This window comes from Myotis lucifugus, unplaced genomic scaffold, assembly GCF_000147115.1.
Source record: "Myotis lucifugus unplaced genomic scaffold, Myoluc2.0 scaffold_138, whole genome shotgun sequence".
NCBI classification, from domain to species: domain Eukaryota; kingdom Metazoa; phylum Chordata; class Mammalia; order Chiroptera; family Vespertilionidae; genus Myotis; species Myotis lucifugus.
The window spans coordinates 28,547-47,177 of NW_005871186.1; the positions used below are offsets into that span (position 1 = coordinate 28,547).

Here is an 18,631-nt window from a genome sequence, read left to right on the forward strand (position 1 = left end):
CCTCCTACCTGTGTGCCTGGGACATCATGACCCAAACCCGAGGCCCCAATAAACAGGGCATGAAGACAGAGACACATGCATGCAGAGAGAAGCCATAAAGGCCAGACACTCCACAAAGAGACAAAAAATGCAGCCAAGTCACCCAGCTGAGAACCAGGGCCTTCAGCCCAAAGACGAGGTAGTGGAGAGAGAAACATACAACATAGCACAGGAAGGAAGACAGAACCACAGCCCCCACTGGAGTTGGGAGAGCAGATGGATCCAGGCCCAGACACACAAAGCCATGGACACAGCCCCTGAAGCCTCCTCTCCTCCGGAGGGAGCACATGCTGACCCAGGAACGGACACCTCAGCGGGACACCTCCAGGGCCTGTGGGTGCAGTGGCAGGGCGCCCTCTCCCCTCTCAGCACATACATACACACATACTAGTACACACATACACACATACTAGTACACACACATACTAGCACACACACACACATACTAGCACATACATACACACACCTGCAGACTCCCTCAGGCCCCTTCTTGAGCCGTGGACCCAGGCCACCCAGGCCAGGGTCGCTCACTGCTGACCATATCACTGTGTGAAGCACTACTAGGTCTCGCTAGGCTGGGTCTCAGGGTGCAGGCCTCCCATCCCAGCTGAGTTTGCCAGCCCTTCTGCCATCCTAAGCTTGCATCCTGGTGGCACCAACCCTCCGTGCTCTGCAGCCACACCACCGCTGCCCCGGCTCCTCACATACCTCCAATCCTCCCTGCCCCCATCCCTTGCCACGGAGCCCCCAACCCCCGGGTCAGGCAGCTGATGTGTCTGATCCTATGTCCCCCGGTCCTTCGCCCCAGCATCTGTCCATGTCTCCCCCAGTCCTGGGTCAGATGGATTTTAGGCCTTGGCCCAAGTGCCTGGCTGCCCCTCCCTCTCCCGGTACCTGGGCCTCCCCAGGTTCCTCAGCGTCTGCGCTGCTGTTCTCGGCGGGCTCCCCGGAGGCGGCGGCCGGGCCCAGATCGCGCATGTCTTCCAGCGCGATGGTGAACTGGGCCAGGGTCTTCACCATCTGCAGCATACGGCCGACCTGCCACCGGGCGGGCGGGGACGCCGGGGTCGGCGGGGCCCCTCCCTCCCTCCCTCCCTCCGGGGGCTCGGCCCTGCCGCTGTGCGGTCACAGCGTCAGTTCCAGCATCGATCTGATCGCTACGGCGGCGGGGCGGCGGCGGCGCTGTTACCTCCACAGCTCAGCCAACGCGCCCGCGAGCCTGGCGCCAGCGGCTCGGCTCCGGGGGGCTGAAGGGGGCCGGGGCGGGGGTGGGGGTGGGGCGTGGCGGGCGAAGTCCCGCCCTCTGCGCGGCCCGTCTCCCCCCAAACGCACAGCGCGGCCCAACCGGGTCTCTCCGGTCCAGCGGACACATCACCTCTGAGCACACACAAGTCGGTGCACGCCCACGGGCAAAGGCGAGTGCACTCGGTGACGCACTTTTTGTCCACACCTGTCCCCACGGAGGCACACACAGGGCATCACATACCTACACAGAACAGGCCACATACATGGACACCTGCTCTCCTGCCTAGATTCGTACCCACGCGTGGGTGAGAGCCAAGAGCACAGACATCAACATAGTCCTGTACACACCTAAACCCTGACAAGCATGACCCCGACCCTGTGCAGCACACAGGTGCACACGTGTTTCCATGTTCACACTACTATAGCCAGACACAGACATATTTAGAGATGCACACAGACGCCTGAGCACGGACACTGTCCTCCCCTGGCGAGCCTGACAGAGGGGCTACCAGGGAAAGGGCCCACCCCTAGTATCCCTCCTCCCACCCCAGCCAGCCGACCAGTGTCCTGTAGTGGAAATAGTCCTAGAGAGTTCAGTCCTACCCCTCTCCACCCCCCACAACCCACCCCCACGGGGAGGGGCTCAGGCATTTACACCCCGCACCACCACCCCCTCAAATCCCAGGTAGTCAGATCCTATCCCAGACCCCTTAACCAGGACGGGGGAGGGGGGCGCGGGGTGAACTTGTTTGGCACCAGCTCCCACCCCCCACCAGGGGGCCGCTGGTACACCCTGCAGCTGACTGGGGGGAACCCTTTGCTGTGCCTCAGCTCTGGCTGGCTTCAGACTTCATGCTTCCCTGTGTACGGAGAGCTCCCACGCTCACCAAACCCTCAACTGACTCCCTCCTTCAAACCTGCCTGTAGCTGGATTTCCTGCACAGTGGAGACCTGACTCCATCATCCGAACTCTCTCCATCCACCGCCTCCCGCCCCTGCTTAATAACTTCATCCTTTCTGTTTTAACTTGTAGAAGCAGACCAGACTCTCCTGCCTCACTCAGGGGCTTGGCCCAGGCCTTTTCCCTCTCCTCGGGAGCACTTTTTCTTTTCTTTTAAGACTGTCTTAGTGCAAATGTTACCTCCTCAGGGAAGCCCTCCCTGATCCACAGATTAGGTCAGGTGCACTTGCTCTCAGATTCTCAGTTTTTCTTAACCAGGTGTCACTGTTTGTAATTTACATTTGAGCAACTGCCAGATTGATGCCCATCCCTGGGAACTGTAGCTTACCCCTGGGCCATCCCACTCTGCACAGAGCGCTGGCTAATAAACAACCCCCATTAACTCTTCCTTTTCCCTTCTCCTCACACAGCAAGCCAGCCCGAAGTTCCTGCCCACAACCTTCCCTGGCATCCCCATGGTATAGGCTCAACCTCTCCTGCTGGCCCTTTCAGTCTCCTATCCCCCTCTGCCCCACTGTCTCCCCGCCCCCCGTTCAGCCCTCAGCCGGGTGAGTCCACCCCCAACCCATCCAAGGGAATTATTCCTCATCCTCTCCTGAGAAGGCAGGACTCAGGCTCTGGCAGCACTGGCCAGCTCAGAGTCCAAAATATCTAACACTAAAAATTTAACTCCCCAATAGACAGCTCCCAAGTAGCCAATAGTCAAAACAGGACCAGAGAATTCCCCGAGAGAACCAGTGTGACCCATACCTGGCAGCAGACCCCAAAGCAGGGAGCACCACAGGTGGGGGATGCTCCCAGAGGCTGCACTTGGCGGCAGAGCCTGACACCTGAGAGGTGCCCGCCAAGTGCTAAGTTTGTGCCACATAAGTGATGGGCGAACTTCTCTGTTTCCCCTAGGTTCCAGGAGGGCCTGGCCCACAGTGACTGTTGACTCAATCTGCTGAATGAAGGAATGAATGAAGGGCCTGGCCAGGCGTAACTCAGTGCTTGAGCATAGACCAGTGATGGCGAACCTTTTGAGCTCGGCGTGTCAGCATTTTGAAAAACCCTAACTTAACTCTGGTGCCGTGTCACATATAGAAATTTTTTGATATTTGCAACCATAGTAAAACAAAGACTTATATTTTTGATATTTATTTTATATATTTAAATGCCATTTAACAAAGAAAAATCAACCACAAAAAAATGAGTTCGCGTGTCATAGGTTCGCCATCACTGGCATAGACCTATGAACCAGGAGGTCACGGTTCAATTCCCAGTCAGGGCACATGCCCTGGTGCAGGCTCAATCCCCGGTGGGGGTGTGTCTGTGTGTGCAAGAGGCAGGCGAGCAATGATTCTCTCTCATCCTTGAAGTTTCTATCTCTCTCTCCCTCTCCCTTCCCCTCTGAAATCAATAAAAATATATATTTTTTAAAAGAATGAATGAAGGCATGAGCGTGTGCTCTGTACAAACTGCCCTTCTGGTCCCACTCTGCAGTCGTTCTCCAAGTGTGGTCCCTGGACCAAGAGCTTCATGCCTCCTGGAAATATATTAGGAATTCTCAGCTCCCCCAACCCCTACTTACTGATCTAAAACTCTGGAGTGGGGCCTAGCAATCTGTGCACTGGCAGCATGAACTTCAGCACCTACAGCCTGTCTGGTCAGCACATCCTGCTCTGGGAGTGGGTTCTTGCCCAGCCCCATCTGCCCCTGGGAGGCAGGAACAAGGGTCCTCCTCTGCCTCCAGTTTGGACCAAGAAAACCAGTGAGTCCTCTGCCTCTTACCCTCCCAGTGGGATGGACTGTGGGCTTCCCGGGGGTGAGGCCTGCTCCTCCTCCCTCTCCTCTCAGGGCTGGACACAGGGGGCAGACACTGGGACAGCCAGGCCAACTGACTGAGTTACGGTTTGAGCAAGGAGGATGGACACACCTCTTGATCTAATCCAAACAGCCAGGAACCAAAAATAATCCTATACCAGCATGCTGGTCCACTGCTCGATCATTATAGCTATTTAATCCACCATTAGCTTCCATTCAGAACACCCTTTCCCCCACCTGACCCTCTCCAGCTGTATAGGGCCTCATTTCCTGAGTAGTTGGGGGGGGTGGCGGGAGGCATAGCTTGGGCTCGTAAGTGAGGTGTATCCATTCCCTCAACAGCTCCAGCAGGCCTGGCCCTGCAGCAATAAATCCACTCTGGCTGGTATCTAGGAGCTCTCAGACCACACTCAGAAGGCTCAGCAGAGGGAGTCACTGCTGCCTCGGGGGTACAGGGAGGGCTTCCTATAGGAGGCAGGGTTTGAACAAGGTCCTGAGGTCAAGAAATCTAAAGATATGTGGGCGCCCAGCCTGGAGAAGGGGGTGGGGATTGGTGCCAAAGGCACTGCTTGCTGCTGTTTCATTAAAGATGGCTAATTAGATCCCAGCCTGTTGCCATGGCAACAAAGGGGTGGGTGAGACTATGAAAGGAAGCTGATAGAAGGACCAGGAACACACAGCTGTGTAATTAGGATGTCCAGGGTGTCCATATCGCGGCACTGGAGCCTGGAGGCTGTCAGGTGAGGGATCTGAGGTGGGGCTAGGGAACACCTTGTGTAGGTCTGGTTCTGTTGTTCCTCTGAGCTCCTGTTTCAGGCACTGATTTTTCCTTTTGGGTCCCTGCAGTTGTTTGGGTGAGTCTGGCTCAGAACAGTTTTTATAAGTGTATGAGGTGCTTGGTAAAGGTCTCCACACCTCACACCCCACCACAACACATACACCCCTTCCCCCTACCATGTGCCAGCCCTGAGAAATACCTAACCCTCCCTACCTCCACCAGGTCTGCTGATCGCTTCCTCATCTCCGACAGAAGCCCCAAACCTTGCTTGCCTGCCTCTGAACACACCCCCACCCTGCACTAGGACACTACCCACTTGGGGCCACTTGGTCTTACAGCTGGTGCTCGACCGATTGGGGACCCAATGATGAGAAAGGACATATGGAAGGACAAATGGATGGATAATGAATGGCTGAATAAGTGGAAGGATGGAATGATGATAGAGGAGTAAATAAATGGACTGGTGAACAGAATGATGAATGAAATGACAAATGAATGGAGGCACAGATACATATTTCAATAGTAGTTCACTGAGTTTTATTTTATTCCTTTGTTGACTAGTTCAATAAATATGTATTGAGTACCTTCTAGGTACCAAGCACTGTGCTAGGGATTAAAGGTAAGAAAAGAGGACTGTGCCTGCTGAGCACAACAGTCTGTGAAGGAATTGAAAAAGAAATGACAAGTGCAGTGCAGGTTATGAAGGAGAAATGCAGGCTCTGAAGCAAGGGTCCCGTCTAGCCTTCACATCTGCGTGGCTCTATAGAAATATTTGCCAGGAGAGTCTGGGTTCCGGGGCCACCCAAACTGGAACACTGGGAGCTCCATAATCTTAGCATTCTCACCACCACTAATGCTGTTTGAACATTATCAGGTGCCAGGCATCCCAGGGCTTTCCAAACCCTGGCTGGCTCCTTTAATCCCCAAATCACCCCAATATCAAAGGATGGTTGGGTACTGTTACTCCCCATTTAAGGTTCAGGGGGGTCACCTTACTGGAAAGGGAAAGAGACCAGTGGCTGCCTCTTCACCAGAGGATATGCTTAGAGAGAAGAAAGGGGAGAGGAGGAGAGAGGGGGGAGGGGAAGAAGAAGAGAGAGAAACATCGATCCGCTGCCTTCGCCACTCTGGAGACCGGGGATCAACCCGTAACCTAGGCAGGTGCCCTGACCCCAGAATCGAACCAGCAGCCCCGGCAACACTTGGGTGCATCACAGGCTGACGCTCAACATGAGGGTGTGTTCAGAGGCAGACAAGCCGCTGAGCCACGCTAGCTGGGCTTGTTTTTTATAGGCCCCATATTGTTAAACCCACCACCTCCTGGGAGAACCCCCTCCACCTCCCCTGGCCTCATGCACTCAGCTCAGCCTCATTTGTGTTGAGACAGTGACCCAGCAGGTGCTCCTGACACAGGTGGTTTTGGTGGGAGACAAAATGCCGCCCATGAGCCATGCGGAGACCCTCTTTGCTGGGAACCGAGCCCTGGCTAGTCGTCCACACGGACCACCTGACGGTCCTGACCCCACGGGTGTCCATGGACACAGAGTCAGTACCGGATGTTCGCAATCTAATGGGCCATCCATTTCACTGATGGCCACTCATGTCCTTAGCTTCATCAATGAGACAAAGGTTCCAAAAGAGGGACTTCTTGGTATAAAGATTGAGGGCCAACTTGAACAAGAGAGCTGGGGCTCAAATTCTGGCTCTACCATGTACTCATGATGTGACTGGAACCAGATTCTTCCCCTCCTGGGGCCTCCGTGTCTCCATTTGTTCCTGAGACCCCTTCCCTCTTCTTCCCTCTCTTCCCCAGGCAGTCCCACGTCATAGCCTGTCCCCTGCGCAACCTCCCTTCTGGAAGGAAGAGTCTCTCGAGGCTCCATAGAGTTCCCAGGCTTCATAGGCAGCTGCAAGGGCAGTGTCCAAGCCACAGGCTCCCCTGGGACTGGCTGTTCCGGGTAGGCCCCAGAATTCTGTGGAATGAGCTTTGGGGATAGAAAGGAGAGATCAAGTGCCTCAGGAGCCTCAGGTCCTTCCTGTCCAAGGGCCACTGCCCTGCTTAGGTGGGCCTCTGCGTGCACTTGGAGGTGCGGCTATGACTGACACCACATGGGTCCCCTGGGACACATCCATGTGTCTGTGTATGCCCGTCAGTGGTCTAGTGCAGCCGTCCGCGGACCACCGGTTGGCGACCGCTGGTCTGGTGCACAGCCTGTCTGTCTGTGATGGTCCGTGCAGTTCTGTGGCAGAGTTGGAAAATGAAGGGACCACTCCAATAATAACCCAAAATAGCTACAACTCCTGTTTACTAAATCTTACTGCGTGCCAGGCAGGAGCTAAGTACTTTACATCACTCTCATTTCATTGACTGAGTTATTATTTCATTGATAAATAGTCCCTAATCATCCCAGGGAGGTGCGGCAGACTGCATTTCTCGGCGAGCTATCACATTTCCCACCCCACATGCTCTTCTGACAGTGAGGCGCTGGCCCTCTTCCCACAGAGCGATGAGGGTTAAGTCCCCTCTCCTTGAAACTGGATGGACCTTTGCGACTGCCATGGCCAACAGAGGACAGCAGAGGGATACTCTGTGATATCCAAAGCCAGGCCACACAAATGCCATGTACAGTCAACTCTTGATTTTGCGGACCTCGATTTAACAAATTTCAGATTTAACAGACAAAATTTCTCATCCGTATGTCATGTGAAAATTAACACCCTGTTAATTTAAAAATGCTACTAACCAAGATTTGCTTATCACTAACTTAACAGGTTTTTTGGTTATTAATTCACTGTTATTTTTAACAAATTTTTAGCGAATAGGCCAAAAGTTGGAAAAAACACTGTAGTAATTTCGCTGACATTAAATATTACATATGTATAACTATAGTCTACATATTTAAATCCAAGAGTCACCGCTCATAAACAATGTTGAGCAAATTATTAGCAGGTGATCACACCAGGCCCCTTGTGGTAACTGGCTCCCTCGTTGTATGGTGTGACTTTCTACAGCGATTTTAACAGTGGGGGCTGATGTTCTGACATGCGCTAAGCCACGCCCAGCCGTGTGCAGTGGTTTACTTGAGATGACTGGTGAATGCATGCTTTTACTAGACCTATTCAGCATAAATTTAAAATTACTGTAATACATACAGAAAACTTGTCTGTGAAATTAAACTTTTCATAAATACTTAATTTTAAAAAGTACATATTTTTATTGATTTCAGAGAGGAAGAGAGGAGCGAGAGAGAAGAGACAACAATGATGAGGGAGAATCATGGATCGGCTGCCTTCTGCACGCCCCACACTGGGGATTGGGTCCACAATCCAGGCATGTGCCCTGACCGGGAATCAAACCATGACCTCCTGGTTCATACATTGACGCTCAACCACTGAGCCACGCTGGCCGGGCATAAATATTAATTTTAATTACACGAACATGTCTACATAAGTAAAAACAGGTAAACTAACGAATTTGTCAAATTTTTAACATATGCATTCGGAAAACCTACTTTATTATGTAATGGACTTTCAGCTTTAACAGATAGCCCCTTGCCCGAGTTAGTCGTCATATCGAGGTTTTACTGTATTTCCACATTGCTCTCTCGAGTTTCTCATCTTTTTAAAAAATATATATCCTCACCCGAGGATATTTTTCCATTGATTTTTAGAGAGTGGAAGGGAGAGGGAGGAACAGAGAGAAACATCGATGTGAGAGAGACACACTGGTTGGTTGCCTCCCACATGCACCCAGGCCAGGGCCAGGGAACCTGCAACCAAGGTACTTGCCCCTGACCAGAATCGAACCCCGGACCCTTCAGTTCGAGGGCCGACGCTCTATCCACTGAGCCAAACCAGCTGGGGCAAGTCTCTCATTCTTGGAACCCAGCTGCCACGTTGTGAGGAAGTCCAGGCCACATGCAGAGGCCGTGTGTGGGGTATTCCAGCTGACAGCCCAGGTGAGGTTCCGCCCAAATGCCAGCAGGAATGTCAGATTTGTGAGGGAGGATGCCTAGAAGGTGATTTCAGCCCAGCCTCTTTAATGCTCATTTAATCCTAATACCAATCCTCTGAGCTACGTATTACTATCACGGCCTTTACAGGCGAGTAAACAAAGGCGCCCGGAACTGAAGCTACTTGCCTGAGGTAATGAAGTCTGATGTGGAATTTGATTCTACACCCAGCACACCGAGAGGCCTGAGCGATTTCACCACGGTAACAGAGCACATAAATGAGGAGTCAAGCCAACCCCGAGCACCTGGCACAGGTGGTGGTGGGCTGGATTCTCTTCCCGGATGACTGGGAATAGCGAGATGAACTAGGAGGGAGGGCGCTGTGTCTGCCTCCCCAGCACCGCTACAAGGTCAGTAAAGGCAAAGACCTGCTCTCTCCGTGTTCACAGCCGTGGCCCAGACATACAGTAGGTGCACAATACGTATCAGCTGATGGACTGACTTGCTCTGTGACTTTCACCAAGTTGCTCCCCACTCTGGGATTCAGTTTCCCCCTCCGTGAATAGTGAGGGGGGAGGGGCTCACGTGGATGCTAACTTCCCCACCGCTCCCTGAGGGAGGCGGGTCAACGAGGCCATGCTCAGAGATGGGAGATGGACAGCCTGACCCTCCCCCCTGATTTCCCTGCCCGGATCCAGGCTTTAGTGAGGAAGCTGGGGCTCCGGAAACTGAAATTCTACCCGATGTCCCACAGGTGGCAGCAGAGGCCCGCCTGGCAGGGGCTATGGTGCATGGGTTTGATTTTAACATGTGTTTTTTTACAAGTGGGTTTCCCCCCCTTTCTTTTTTCTTTCCTCTCCCCTGCCCCCTCCCCTTATGTTCAAGAAGATACAGCTGGATCTTCCAACCTGGGAAGGAGAAGTTTCTTAACGTCGTGATAATGGCCGGAAGCAGGAATGGGGGGGGGGGGGGGAGAGGGTGGACGGATAGACAGATCCCAATAGATATGAAAACATCTCCCGATGAGCTAGTGAGCTCTGCAGAGCTTCACCTCCAGGGCCCCAGAGGCTGGGACTATCACGTCCATTTTACAGCTGAAAAAAACGAACCCAGCTCTTCTAGGCCCCACAGCTGAGTCAGGGGGCAAGTTGCCCCACCCTTGAGGGGAGGAAGAGATGCCACTGGGAATCTGATAAAGTCTCGAGGTAGGATTTGCTAAATGTGGCAACCTTAGCTCCCAGGAAATGCACCCACCACTTCTGCCCACAATAGCGGTCTGGCCTGCGGTCCCAGCTCTGGATCAGAACTTGTGGATCAGCCAGCTTCCAGAGTCTTCCCCTCCCAGTGCTAAAAGTTATTTCATTCAAAACGTTTAAACTTGGCTATCATATATGTGCTGCTGAAGCAAGCACAGAAACTTTGCTCATCACAGAACACTGCACAGCGAATCGGGCCCATGCGGTTTGGGACCAGTACCACTACCTTCTTGCTGCTACAAACATCACTTCCCTTCAGCCTATTTCCTGACTTGAAAAATGAGGGCGAACACCTACTGCACAGTAGGTGCTCTGCAAAGGAGGGCTCCTTCCCTTGCCACCACCCAGTTCTTCAGCCTGCAGGGAGGCTGGGGTGAGGGATCGTGAGAACGGAAGTTATCCAGTGTCTGTGTCCAGCCCCTTCTGTCCTCTCCTTCCCTCCCTCGGACACAGGCACAAGCTGGGGGGAGGGGGTGAGAGCTACATTTGAGTGTGTGTTGTTGGGGTGGGATGGGGTGTCCCGCCGCTAGAGCGGAAGATGAGTCACTGGGCTATGGGCCAGGCACCCTGGGAAAAGCCAGGCCAGCCTCAGGCCAGAGCCCCAGGGAGCTAAGAGGCAGGGAGGAGGGAGGCAGGGCCTGTCTGAGCTGTAGCTGTAGTCCTGGGGTCTCAAACCCCCTCCCCCCCAACCCAGCCACAAGAGGCCATTTTCCCCACTTTCCAGGTGTGAGAAATTCTACTCAGACACCACCAAAGGCCCAGGGGAGATTGAAGTGTTATCAGCTCCTACTAACCTAGTAACCTGACCTCTGTCCTAAGCCTGGATACTGACATAACAAGGCAGAGGTGCTCCCTCCCCTTCGAGCTCAAAGACTTCAGCATCGTCTGGCTCACAGTAGGAGCTTTGGTACATACATATTTGCGAATTAGTGCATGGATGACAGCAAGTATCAGTGTAATGAATGCACAGAGCAAGGTTGGAATGTCCGTGTTCAATCCTCTCTTGAAGATTCCTTTCCATTTTACATATGGGCACCGAGGTCCAGAGAGGAGTCTCGTGACCCCCCAGGGCAGCAGGCAGAGACCTGAGGGTAGATCCAGGCCTTTGGGTCTCTTCCACTATAGTTTGTCCAAAGGGGACCAGCCAGCTGAGAGGCAGTGTGGCCCCCATCTTCTCTGCCCCTCCCCTATCCTACGACCCGGGGACATTCCCAGAGGGGAGCAAGTTCCATCCATCAGTCAGCCACTCTGGCCCTGCAGTGAGCCTTGGTGACCCTGGCCCAACCCAGAGCCCAGGGAAGCCCCCCTCCTATCATACGAGGCAAGTCTAGGATGGTGGAGATGACCAGCGACAGTGACCATGCCTTGCCCAGATCCCTCCACCCAGCCTCCAGGGTGTCACTGGGCCTGGACCATGCTGGCAGAAGTGGTCTCTGCCCTGGGCCGATCGGAGGCAGCCTCAGCTCCTAAGCCTTGTTGCTCTCTATCAGCAACTACTGTCCAGCCTGAGTGCCAGGCAGCAAGTCATATGTGCGTGTGTGTGTTGCACAAGATTCACAGCTGAAGGTCAGCTTGAGCAGGTCTAGACTCGACTCTCCCGAGGCCCCAGAGTGGGAGCCACGTCTTCCAGGAAGCTGTCCTGTTAACTCAGATCTGCCAACTCCCCTCCTCCTCTGAGCACCTTGGGCTTCTGGAGTTGCAGTCTTGAAGCCTCAGTCTCTCTAGGCTTACGGTTGCAATGTAGCCAGTAAATGGCACCACCCAGCACTTCACAATCTACTAAAGCAGTGGTTCTCAACCTTCCTAATGCCGCAACCCGTTAATACAGTTCCTCATGTTGTGGTGACCCCAACTATAAAATTATTTTTGTTGCTACTTCATAACTGTAATTTTGCTACTGTTATGAATCGTAATGTAAATATCTGATATGCAGGATGTATTTTCATTGTTACAAATTGAACATAATTAAAGCTTAGTGATTAATCACAAAAACAATATGTAATTATATATGTGTTTTCCAATGGTCTTAGGCGACCCCTGTGAAAGGGTCGTTCGACCACCAAAGGGGTCGCGACCCACAGGTTGAGAGCTGCTGTACTAAAGGCTTGAATGGCCTATCGAGTCAGATCCTCACAGCAACTCAGTGAGGAAACCAAGGCTCAGTGAAAAGCTGTAACTTGCCCAGGTTCTCAGGACTGAAGAGGTGGTGGGGCTCAAAACCCCCTCTGCCACTGACCGGCTGTGGGAACCTGGGTAAAAGCGCGAACCTGTACCTGAGTACAAGGAAGAGAGCAAATGACATACCAAATAGGCGTGAATCTTTCTTGAGGGGCTCCCAGGTGCTGCTTACAGGTATTTATTTGAACCTCGAGTGAAGCCTCCTGCTTTACACAAGAGGATGGTGGGTGCAGGGTAGAGCCTGCTCCAAGTCTCACAGCAGACTCCTCCAGTGGCCGAGGAGGCAGAATGTCCACATCTATTCCACAGTGAAGGAGAAGGAGGGCCTTCCAGCCCAAGGGAGTAACCCAGATAGCAGCCCAGACTCCCAGCCCCAGGAGGCCCAAGGAGGACGCCCACAGCACCTGCCTTCGTCACAACACTGAGGGAGCTAAAATGCCAAGGAGAAATGTTCCGTGTAATAATAAATGAAATAAGCATGAAACATACATGCTGTATCATCTCAGCATTATGAAATATACACCCATATGTACTTGCAAGGAGAAAAGGCTGGAGGCAAAACGCCATACACCAGAATTTAACAGTGGGCTGGGCCCCTGGGAAAAGGAGGGCAAAGCCAGAGACCACCCTGTACTGATGGCTGTTCCGCCCTCCAGGAAGCCCACATCTGTGCCTCAGTTTCCTCATCTTTATAATAGAAAATAGGATTTACTGAGCACAGTGCCTGGAACGAAGAGTTCTCAATAAATACTGGCTGTTATGAAAAACCACAGAACCTTAGAAGGCAAGTCATATCAGAGGTTGACTGGGCCAGCCCCGGACCCGGGCTGGCCTCCCCCAGCAGCCCTTGCTTGCTACCCCCAGACCAAGGATCTCACCCTCTCCAATGGTGCCATGGTAGCTCCTTCCACCATGGGCAGGTCTGCTTGGGAGAAAGCCCAAGCTGGGCTGGGCCCCATAGTCCCTGGATGGCCTTAGAAATGGATGGTGGAGATCTTAGGATCTCCCAGCTCCCATTCTAAATCCTCTGGTTTTAGACTCTTCTATGGGGTGGTTCTCCAGTGAGAGGTTGGGAGAGGCTTTCTGGGGGAGGTCCCTTGTCCCAACCCAGGTGACCACCTCTGACCCTCCACTGTCCGTGGGATAACAGAGTAGCATTTGCTGGCAGCACTTTGTGCCTTTTCCATTTTCTCCTTTGGAAAACACACGAGAAATCAGTTGGGTCTGACCTCCTCCCTATTCCACCTCCAACCCCTCCAGTCCCCCAGGGGCAGGAGGCCCTCTCTGCCTCCTCCCTGGACAACAGCCTGGTGGAAAGCCCTGAGAGGAGGGGCCCTGGGAGCTGGTTGTTGCCATGGCGATGGCAGCCCTGGAATTTGACCACTGGGGCCCAGGAGTGGGGGCGGGGAGTTGATACAAGCCATGCTGGGGGCAGGGAGGAAGGTCCAGAGGCCCAGGAAAGTTAAGAAGAGCAAAGGGCAGGGGGCAGGGTCCCTTCTATGGCCTCAGTTTCCCCATCTGTAAAGAGGAAAGAGGCATGGACCTCAAGATCTCTTTCCAGCTCTAGTCCAAATTGGAACCTGGGTGAGGCTGGGGGTGGGGGAAGTAGCGAAAGCAAGGCCAGTTGCCCCTTCGGATGGAGACCCCAGAGGACAGGGACTTGCCTCAGGTGGCACAGCAAGTCCATGGTAGCAACAGGACTAGACTGTCGGGGGCGTGGTCTGTCCACTCTGGCTTCCCTATTTCTCTACTGAGAAGACAAGGACGCCTGCTTCATGGCAGGGGGAGAGGACCTTCGAGAATGGCTATGGCTGGGCCGGGCCCACACTTCTGAGACAATGGACAATGTGCCTGCTCCCCCAGCAATCCCCAGCATTCCTGGATCGGAGGGCTGGCAGAGGCCCTGCCCCCTCCCTTGACTGCAGTGCCAGGCTTCGGTGGGTATTTTCAAATGGCTGCCCTGCCTACCCCTCTCTGCCTTCCCGCCTGCCCACTTCAGGAACACAGTGAATTCTGCTGCCACCTCCCTCCCCATTCCACTTTGACCAAGCCTGAGTGCCACCTGGGGCAAGACTCTCTGTCCTCTGGGGTCCCCATCCGTCAAAGGGGCAACTGCTTTGGTTACTCCCCCCCCCCCCCAGCCCTCACCCAGGCTAGGTCTGTGGCCATCCTCTGTGCCCCATCGTCTTGCTGGCTGCCTCCTCCCACACAGTCAGCCCAGGGTCAGGGCGATCTCCAGGGCCCCTTCTAGGCCCAGAGAGGGGATAGGACTTGCACTGATGAGGATTTGGGAATGCTATGCCACCAGTCTGTGCCCCACCTCCAACCATCCATCATGTTACCCCAAGCCCTTCCCGTCACCCCACTGCCACTGCCCCTCAGCCGCCACAGCCTGGCTCCTCCAGCTGGCCCTCACACCCACCCCAGGAAGATACTCCCATTCTGACCAAGTCACTCCTCAGCTTAAAATGCCAGCCAACTGGGGAAAAAATGGAGTTGGAACCATAACTCACGCTCCGCACCAGGATAAATTCCAAATGGATCAAAGATTTAAATGGAAAACAAAACAAGAAAGCATAAGACACCAGAGAAAAACATGAGGAAGTTGCTTTATAACCTTGGAGTGGGAGAGGCCTTTCTCACCACGACTCCAAATCCAGAAGCCATAAAATGAAAGCCTTGATAAATTAGACCACATAAAAATGAAACCCTCTGCATGGCAAAAAAACACTGTAAACAAAGTCAAAAGTCAAGTGACAAGTCAGGAAAAAAATATCTGCAACTCATAACCCAGGCGAAGGACTAACCTCCCTAACATGTATTTAAAGGTTCCTAGAAATTGATAAAACAAAAAGGCCAACAGCCCAATAGGAACACAGGCAAAGGACATGAACTGTGCACAGAAAAGGGAAACCAAATGTCTCGTGGGCATGTGGGCAGATGACCAGTCTCACTCACTGTGAGATAAACACCAACCAAAACACACCAAGGTGCCATCTTCCACTTACAAGATGGGGAAGTACCCCAAGGTCTGACTTGGTGAGGCTGTGGGGACCACGTGTCTTGGCGGACTCCTGTGGATAGCATCAAATTAGAATCACATATACCTGCTGTCCCAGCAATTCCACTCCTAAGGTGCCCTCCAAATACACCAGCCTCCACGCAAATGACCTGTGAACGAGTGTGTTCACTGCAGCACTGTTTGTAACAGCCCAAGATGGAAAATAACTGAAATAGCCTTTGTATCACACAGAACAAGAAGAATACGGAAGCTCTGAAAGTGCTGATAAAGCAGGATCTGCAAGCGATGCTCCGTGGAGAGCAGTGTGGACAGTGTGCTGCCGTCTGTGAGGAAAGTGGGGAAAAGACCCAGCATTTGCTGGTATCTGTGTATAGGAGTCATGAGAACTAATACCCAAGTGTTCTGGGGCAGGACTGGGTAGGTACTACGAGGCGGCTGACAGAAAGAGACTTTTTGATATTTTTAAACCATATGAATATTTATTTACATTTTAAAATACACAGATTGAATTGGTTAAAACTTCACCCCACACCCGACCAGTGTGGCTCAGGGGTTGAGCATCAACCTATGAACCAGGAGGTCACTGTTGGATTCCCGGTCAGGGCACATGCCCGGGTTGTGGGCTCATTCCCAAGTGTGGGGCATGCAGGAGGCAGCCGATCAACGATTCTCTCTCATCATTGGTATTGCTATCTCTCTCTCCCTCTCCCTCTCTGAAATCAATCAAAATATATTTCTAAAAATAAATAAATAAAACATCACCTCATAATCCGGCCCCTGCTGCCTGCTCATGGCTCAGCTTTGAACAGCCTTTGCAGCCCTCCTCCTCCTCCTCAGTCTTCAGAGGCTTCCTTCCCTTCAGCCTCAGGACCGGCCCTTCTGAAGGCTCCCTCCTGAGGGGGCACCCCGGGCTCCTCCAGCGCCTGGGCATCTCTGTCCCAGTCCTGATCACAGCCAGTGTCCTCATCTGTGTGTGTTGGGTACTGCCTAGCCTACGGAACAGGACCAGGTCCCAAGGGGGCTCCCAGTGAATGGAGACTGGATGAAGGGGGTGGGGCTGCTCTGGGACCCTGAGTTTGGAGGCTTGTTTCCTAACTGGCCTCCTCCGGGACAATTCCAATCTCGTCTGTGATGCCCCTACAGGACATTCTCTCTCTCCACACTGCAGTCAGAAAGGAGCTTGGCCTCCAGCCCTTCCTGCAGAGAAGTCAAATTCCTCTTTCACAGGCTACCCAAGCCCTCCTCAGTCCTGGCAATCCTCTCCCTTTATTGGCCATAGATACCGTCTATAAAGTGAGGTTGGAAACAGGCAACTTTACAGCAGGGTGGGATTTCTGCCACTGGGAATCCAGCAGAGCCCAAGCCCACAGAATACCACCCCACTTCTGCACAGCCCCCACTTCCTTTCCTACAGGCAACTGCCTGGGTGAAAACTCGGAGCCCCCCGCAGGAACTCAGCATAATGCCTCCCCCCAAAGATGACCCTAGGCTATTCTTGGTGATCCCCTCCACTTTTCTCTATCCCTGGGACCCCTCCTCAGCCAGGCCAGGCCATCACCCTCCCTCCCCCTGCAGCTTGCTTTATGATTTCCCACTGATCCCCCAGTGGTCAGTGGTCCAGTCCAGCCCATAGGCATTATCAGATTTAATTTTCACAAAACCCCTATAAATAGGAGCCATCATCATCATGCCCATTTACAAGCGCATACACTGAGCCACAGAGGGGTTAAGTATTTACTCGTGGTCACACAGCGAAGAGAAAGAGCTGAATCTGAACCTAAGCCATCTGACTCCAGTCTGTTCTAACCACTACACAACACATCTGGATGCAGGTCAAGTAGGAGCACTCAGGCTGACCCCTGACACCTGGATGACCTGGCCCTTGTTGACCCACCAGCATCAAATATCCCCACCCATATCGCACTCTGGCTATAGTAGCTCCTCAACCCCTCATACTACACACTGGGCCTCCACACGTGCTGGTCTCTCTGCTAGGTGCTCCCTCCCTGTCTTTATGCTTGGCATTTCCGACTATCCAATGTTTTTGGTGGCCAAAGAAGTGGGAGCCTAGGCTGTGGGGTAGGCCAGTTAGGCTGGTGCCTGAGGTGGGCAAAGCCTGGGTCCTGAAGGGCCTCGAAACTGCCAGGCTCAGAGCCCTGGCTTTCTTCTCCACCCGTTCGCATCTCCTTTCACTCACTCTAACCTCTGGGGAAGTCTCCCTTATTCTAACCTAAATTACCTCAACCTAGATGAGCCAGGGGGGTTCCTGGGCCTCTAAAGAATGTGCCTCCACCTCTCCCCGATCAATGACCAAGCTGGGCCACCTCCAATCTCTCTCAAAGGGCCTCCCAGGGTGGCACAGTCTGCAATTGGGGTCTTCTCATGGTGCCATGATCAGGTTGTCCTCCCGATCAAGTGGAGTTATAACCCAGCTCCATAGGCCCCTGGTGGGGGGCATTGCCGGTTCATAGGCACCCTGAGGTGTGGAGCCTGGCTAGGCTGAACTTCTGAGCCTGTAGAGAAGCTGAAGGAAGAGGCCTGCCCAGCCCTAAACCTCTCCAGCAGGACCCCTCTACCCCAAACAGGGATTCTTTGCCTGAGTCCTATGGGGCTCCATGGAAGTACATGGGGGGAGATGTGGTCAAAGGGGCAGACACACTCCTACCTTCACTTAAATCAACAAAATCCCAAGTTGACCTGTTTTATGGTTCTGTGTCAAGATTCTTCTAAAAGAAAGGGCTCCACTGTTCTTAAAAGCTTGGAAATTGCTGCTTGGGATCAAACCCAGACTTTCAGGGCTGGTCTTCCGGTCTCCCCAGGACCCACGGACTTCTCAGGAACCAGGGAGCTGCATGGTGCCCCAGCTGCACCTGGGCTTTTCCACACAGGCCTTGCCTTCCCGGTTCTCTCTGCCTGAAGGGCCAGGCCCCATTTCTGCCTGTCAAGGCCCTGCTGGTCCCTCAAGGCTCCAGCCACTCCCCCGTCCCTCATAAGCCTCCCTGGTCCTCCCTGTTCTCCTTCTTTCTGAGCCTCAGTTCTCAGATGGGGCTCCTGGGGCAGGAACTCCTTCCTATTAGTCCTATAGCCCACAAGCTAGCCCTGTATATATATAGGCACCAGTATATGGCAGTGGAATTGGAATTTCTTTTAAAATTACCCTGGGCTCTCCAAACCCATTATCCAGGCTGATACCAGAGTTAATTACTCAGGGCTGATTAGAAAAGCAAGGACCAACTGTGCAGTCAGCCCAGTTATTCCACCAGTGACAATGACTGCCGCAGTCCTCCGTCAAATCGCTGGGCTTTTCCCCTGGGAGTGAGGCCCTGCTCCAGGCAGAAAGTGGGCTGAGGCTCTCCCCATTCACCTGATCTGGCATCCACTGCCCAGCGTAGCCCC

The 18,631-nt window shown here is 53.2% G+C and overlaps 1 protein-coding gene across 1 annotated transcript in view; it reads right to left on the bottom strand.

Annotated features, from left to right (window-relative positions):
* The window catches only part of LOC111827149 (rho guanine nucleotide exchange factor 17-like), a 51,338-nt gene that overhangs the window by 15,388 nt on the left and 17,319 nt on the right, over positions 1-18,631 (bottom strand). Inside the window, exons 2-3 of the mRNA XM_023758756.1 lie at positions 15,222-15,287; positions 934-1,077 (exon numbers count right to left, since the gene is read on the bottom strand). Coding sequence (XP_023614524.1) covers positions 934-1,077; positions 15,222-15,287 — 210 coding nt within the window. The remainder of the gene's footprint in view (positions 1-933; positions 1,078-15,221; positions 15,288-18,631) is intronic.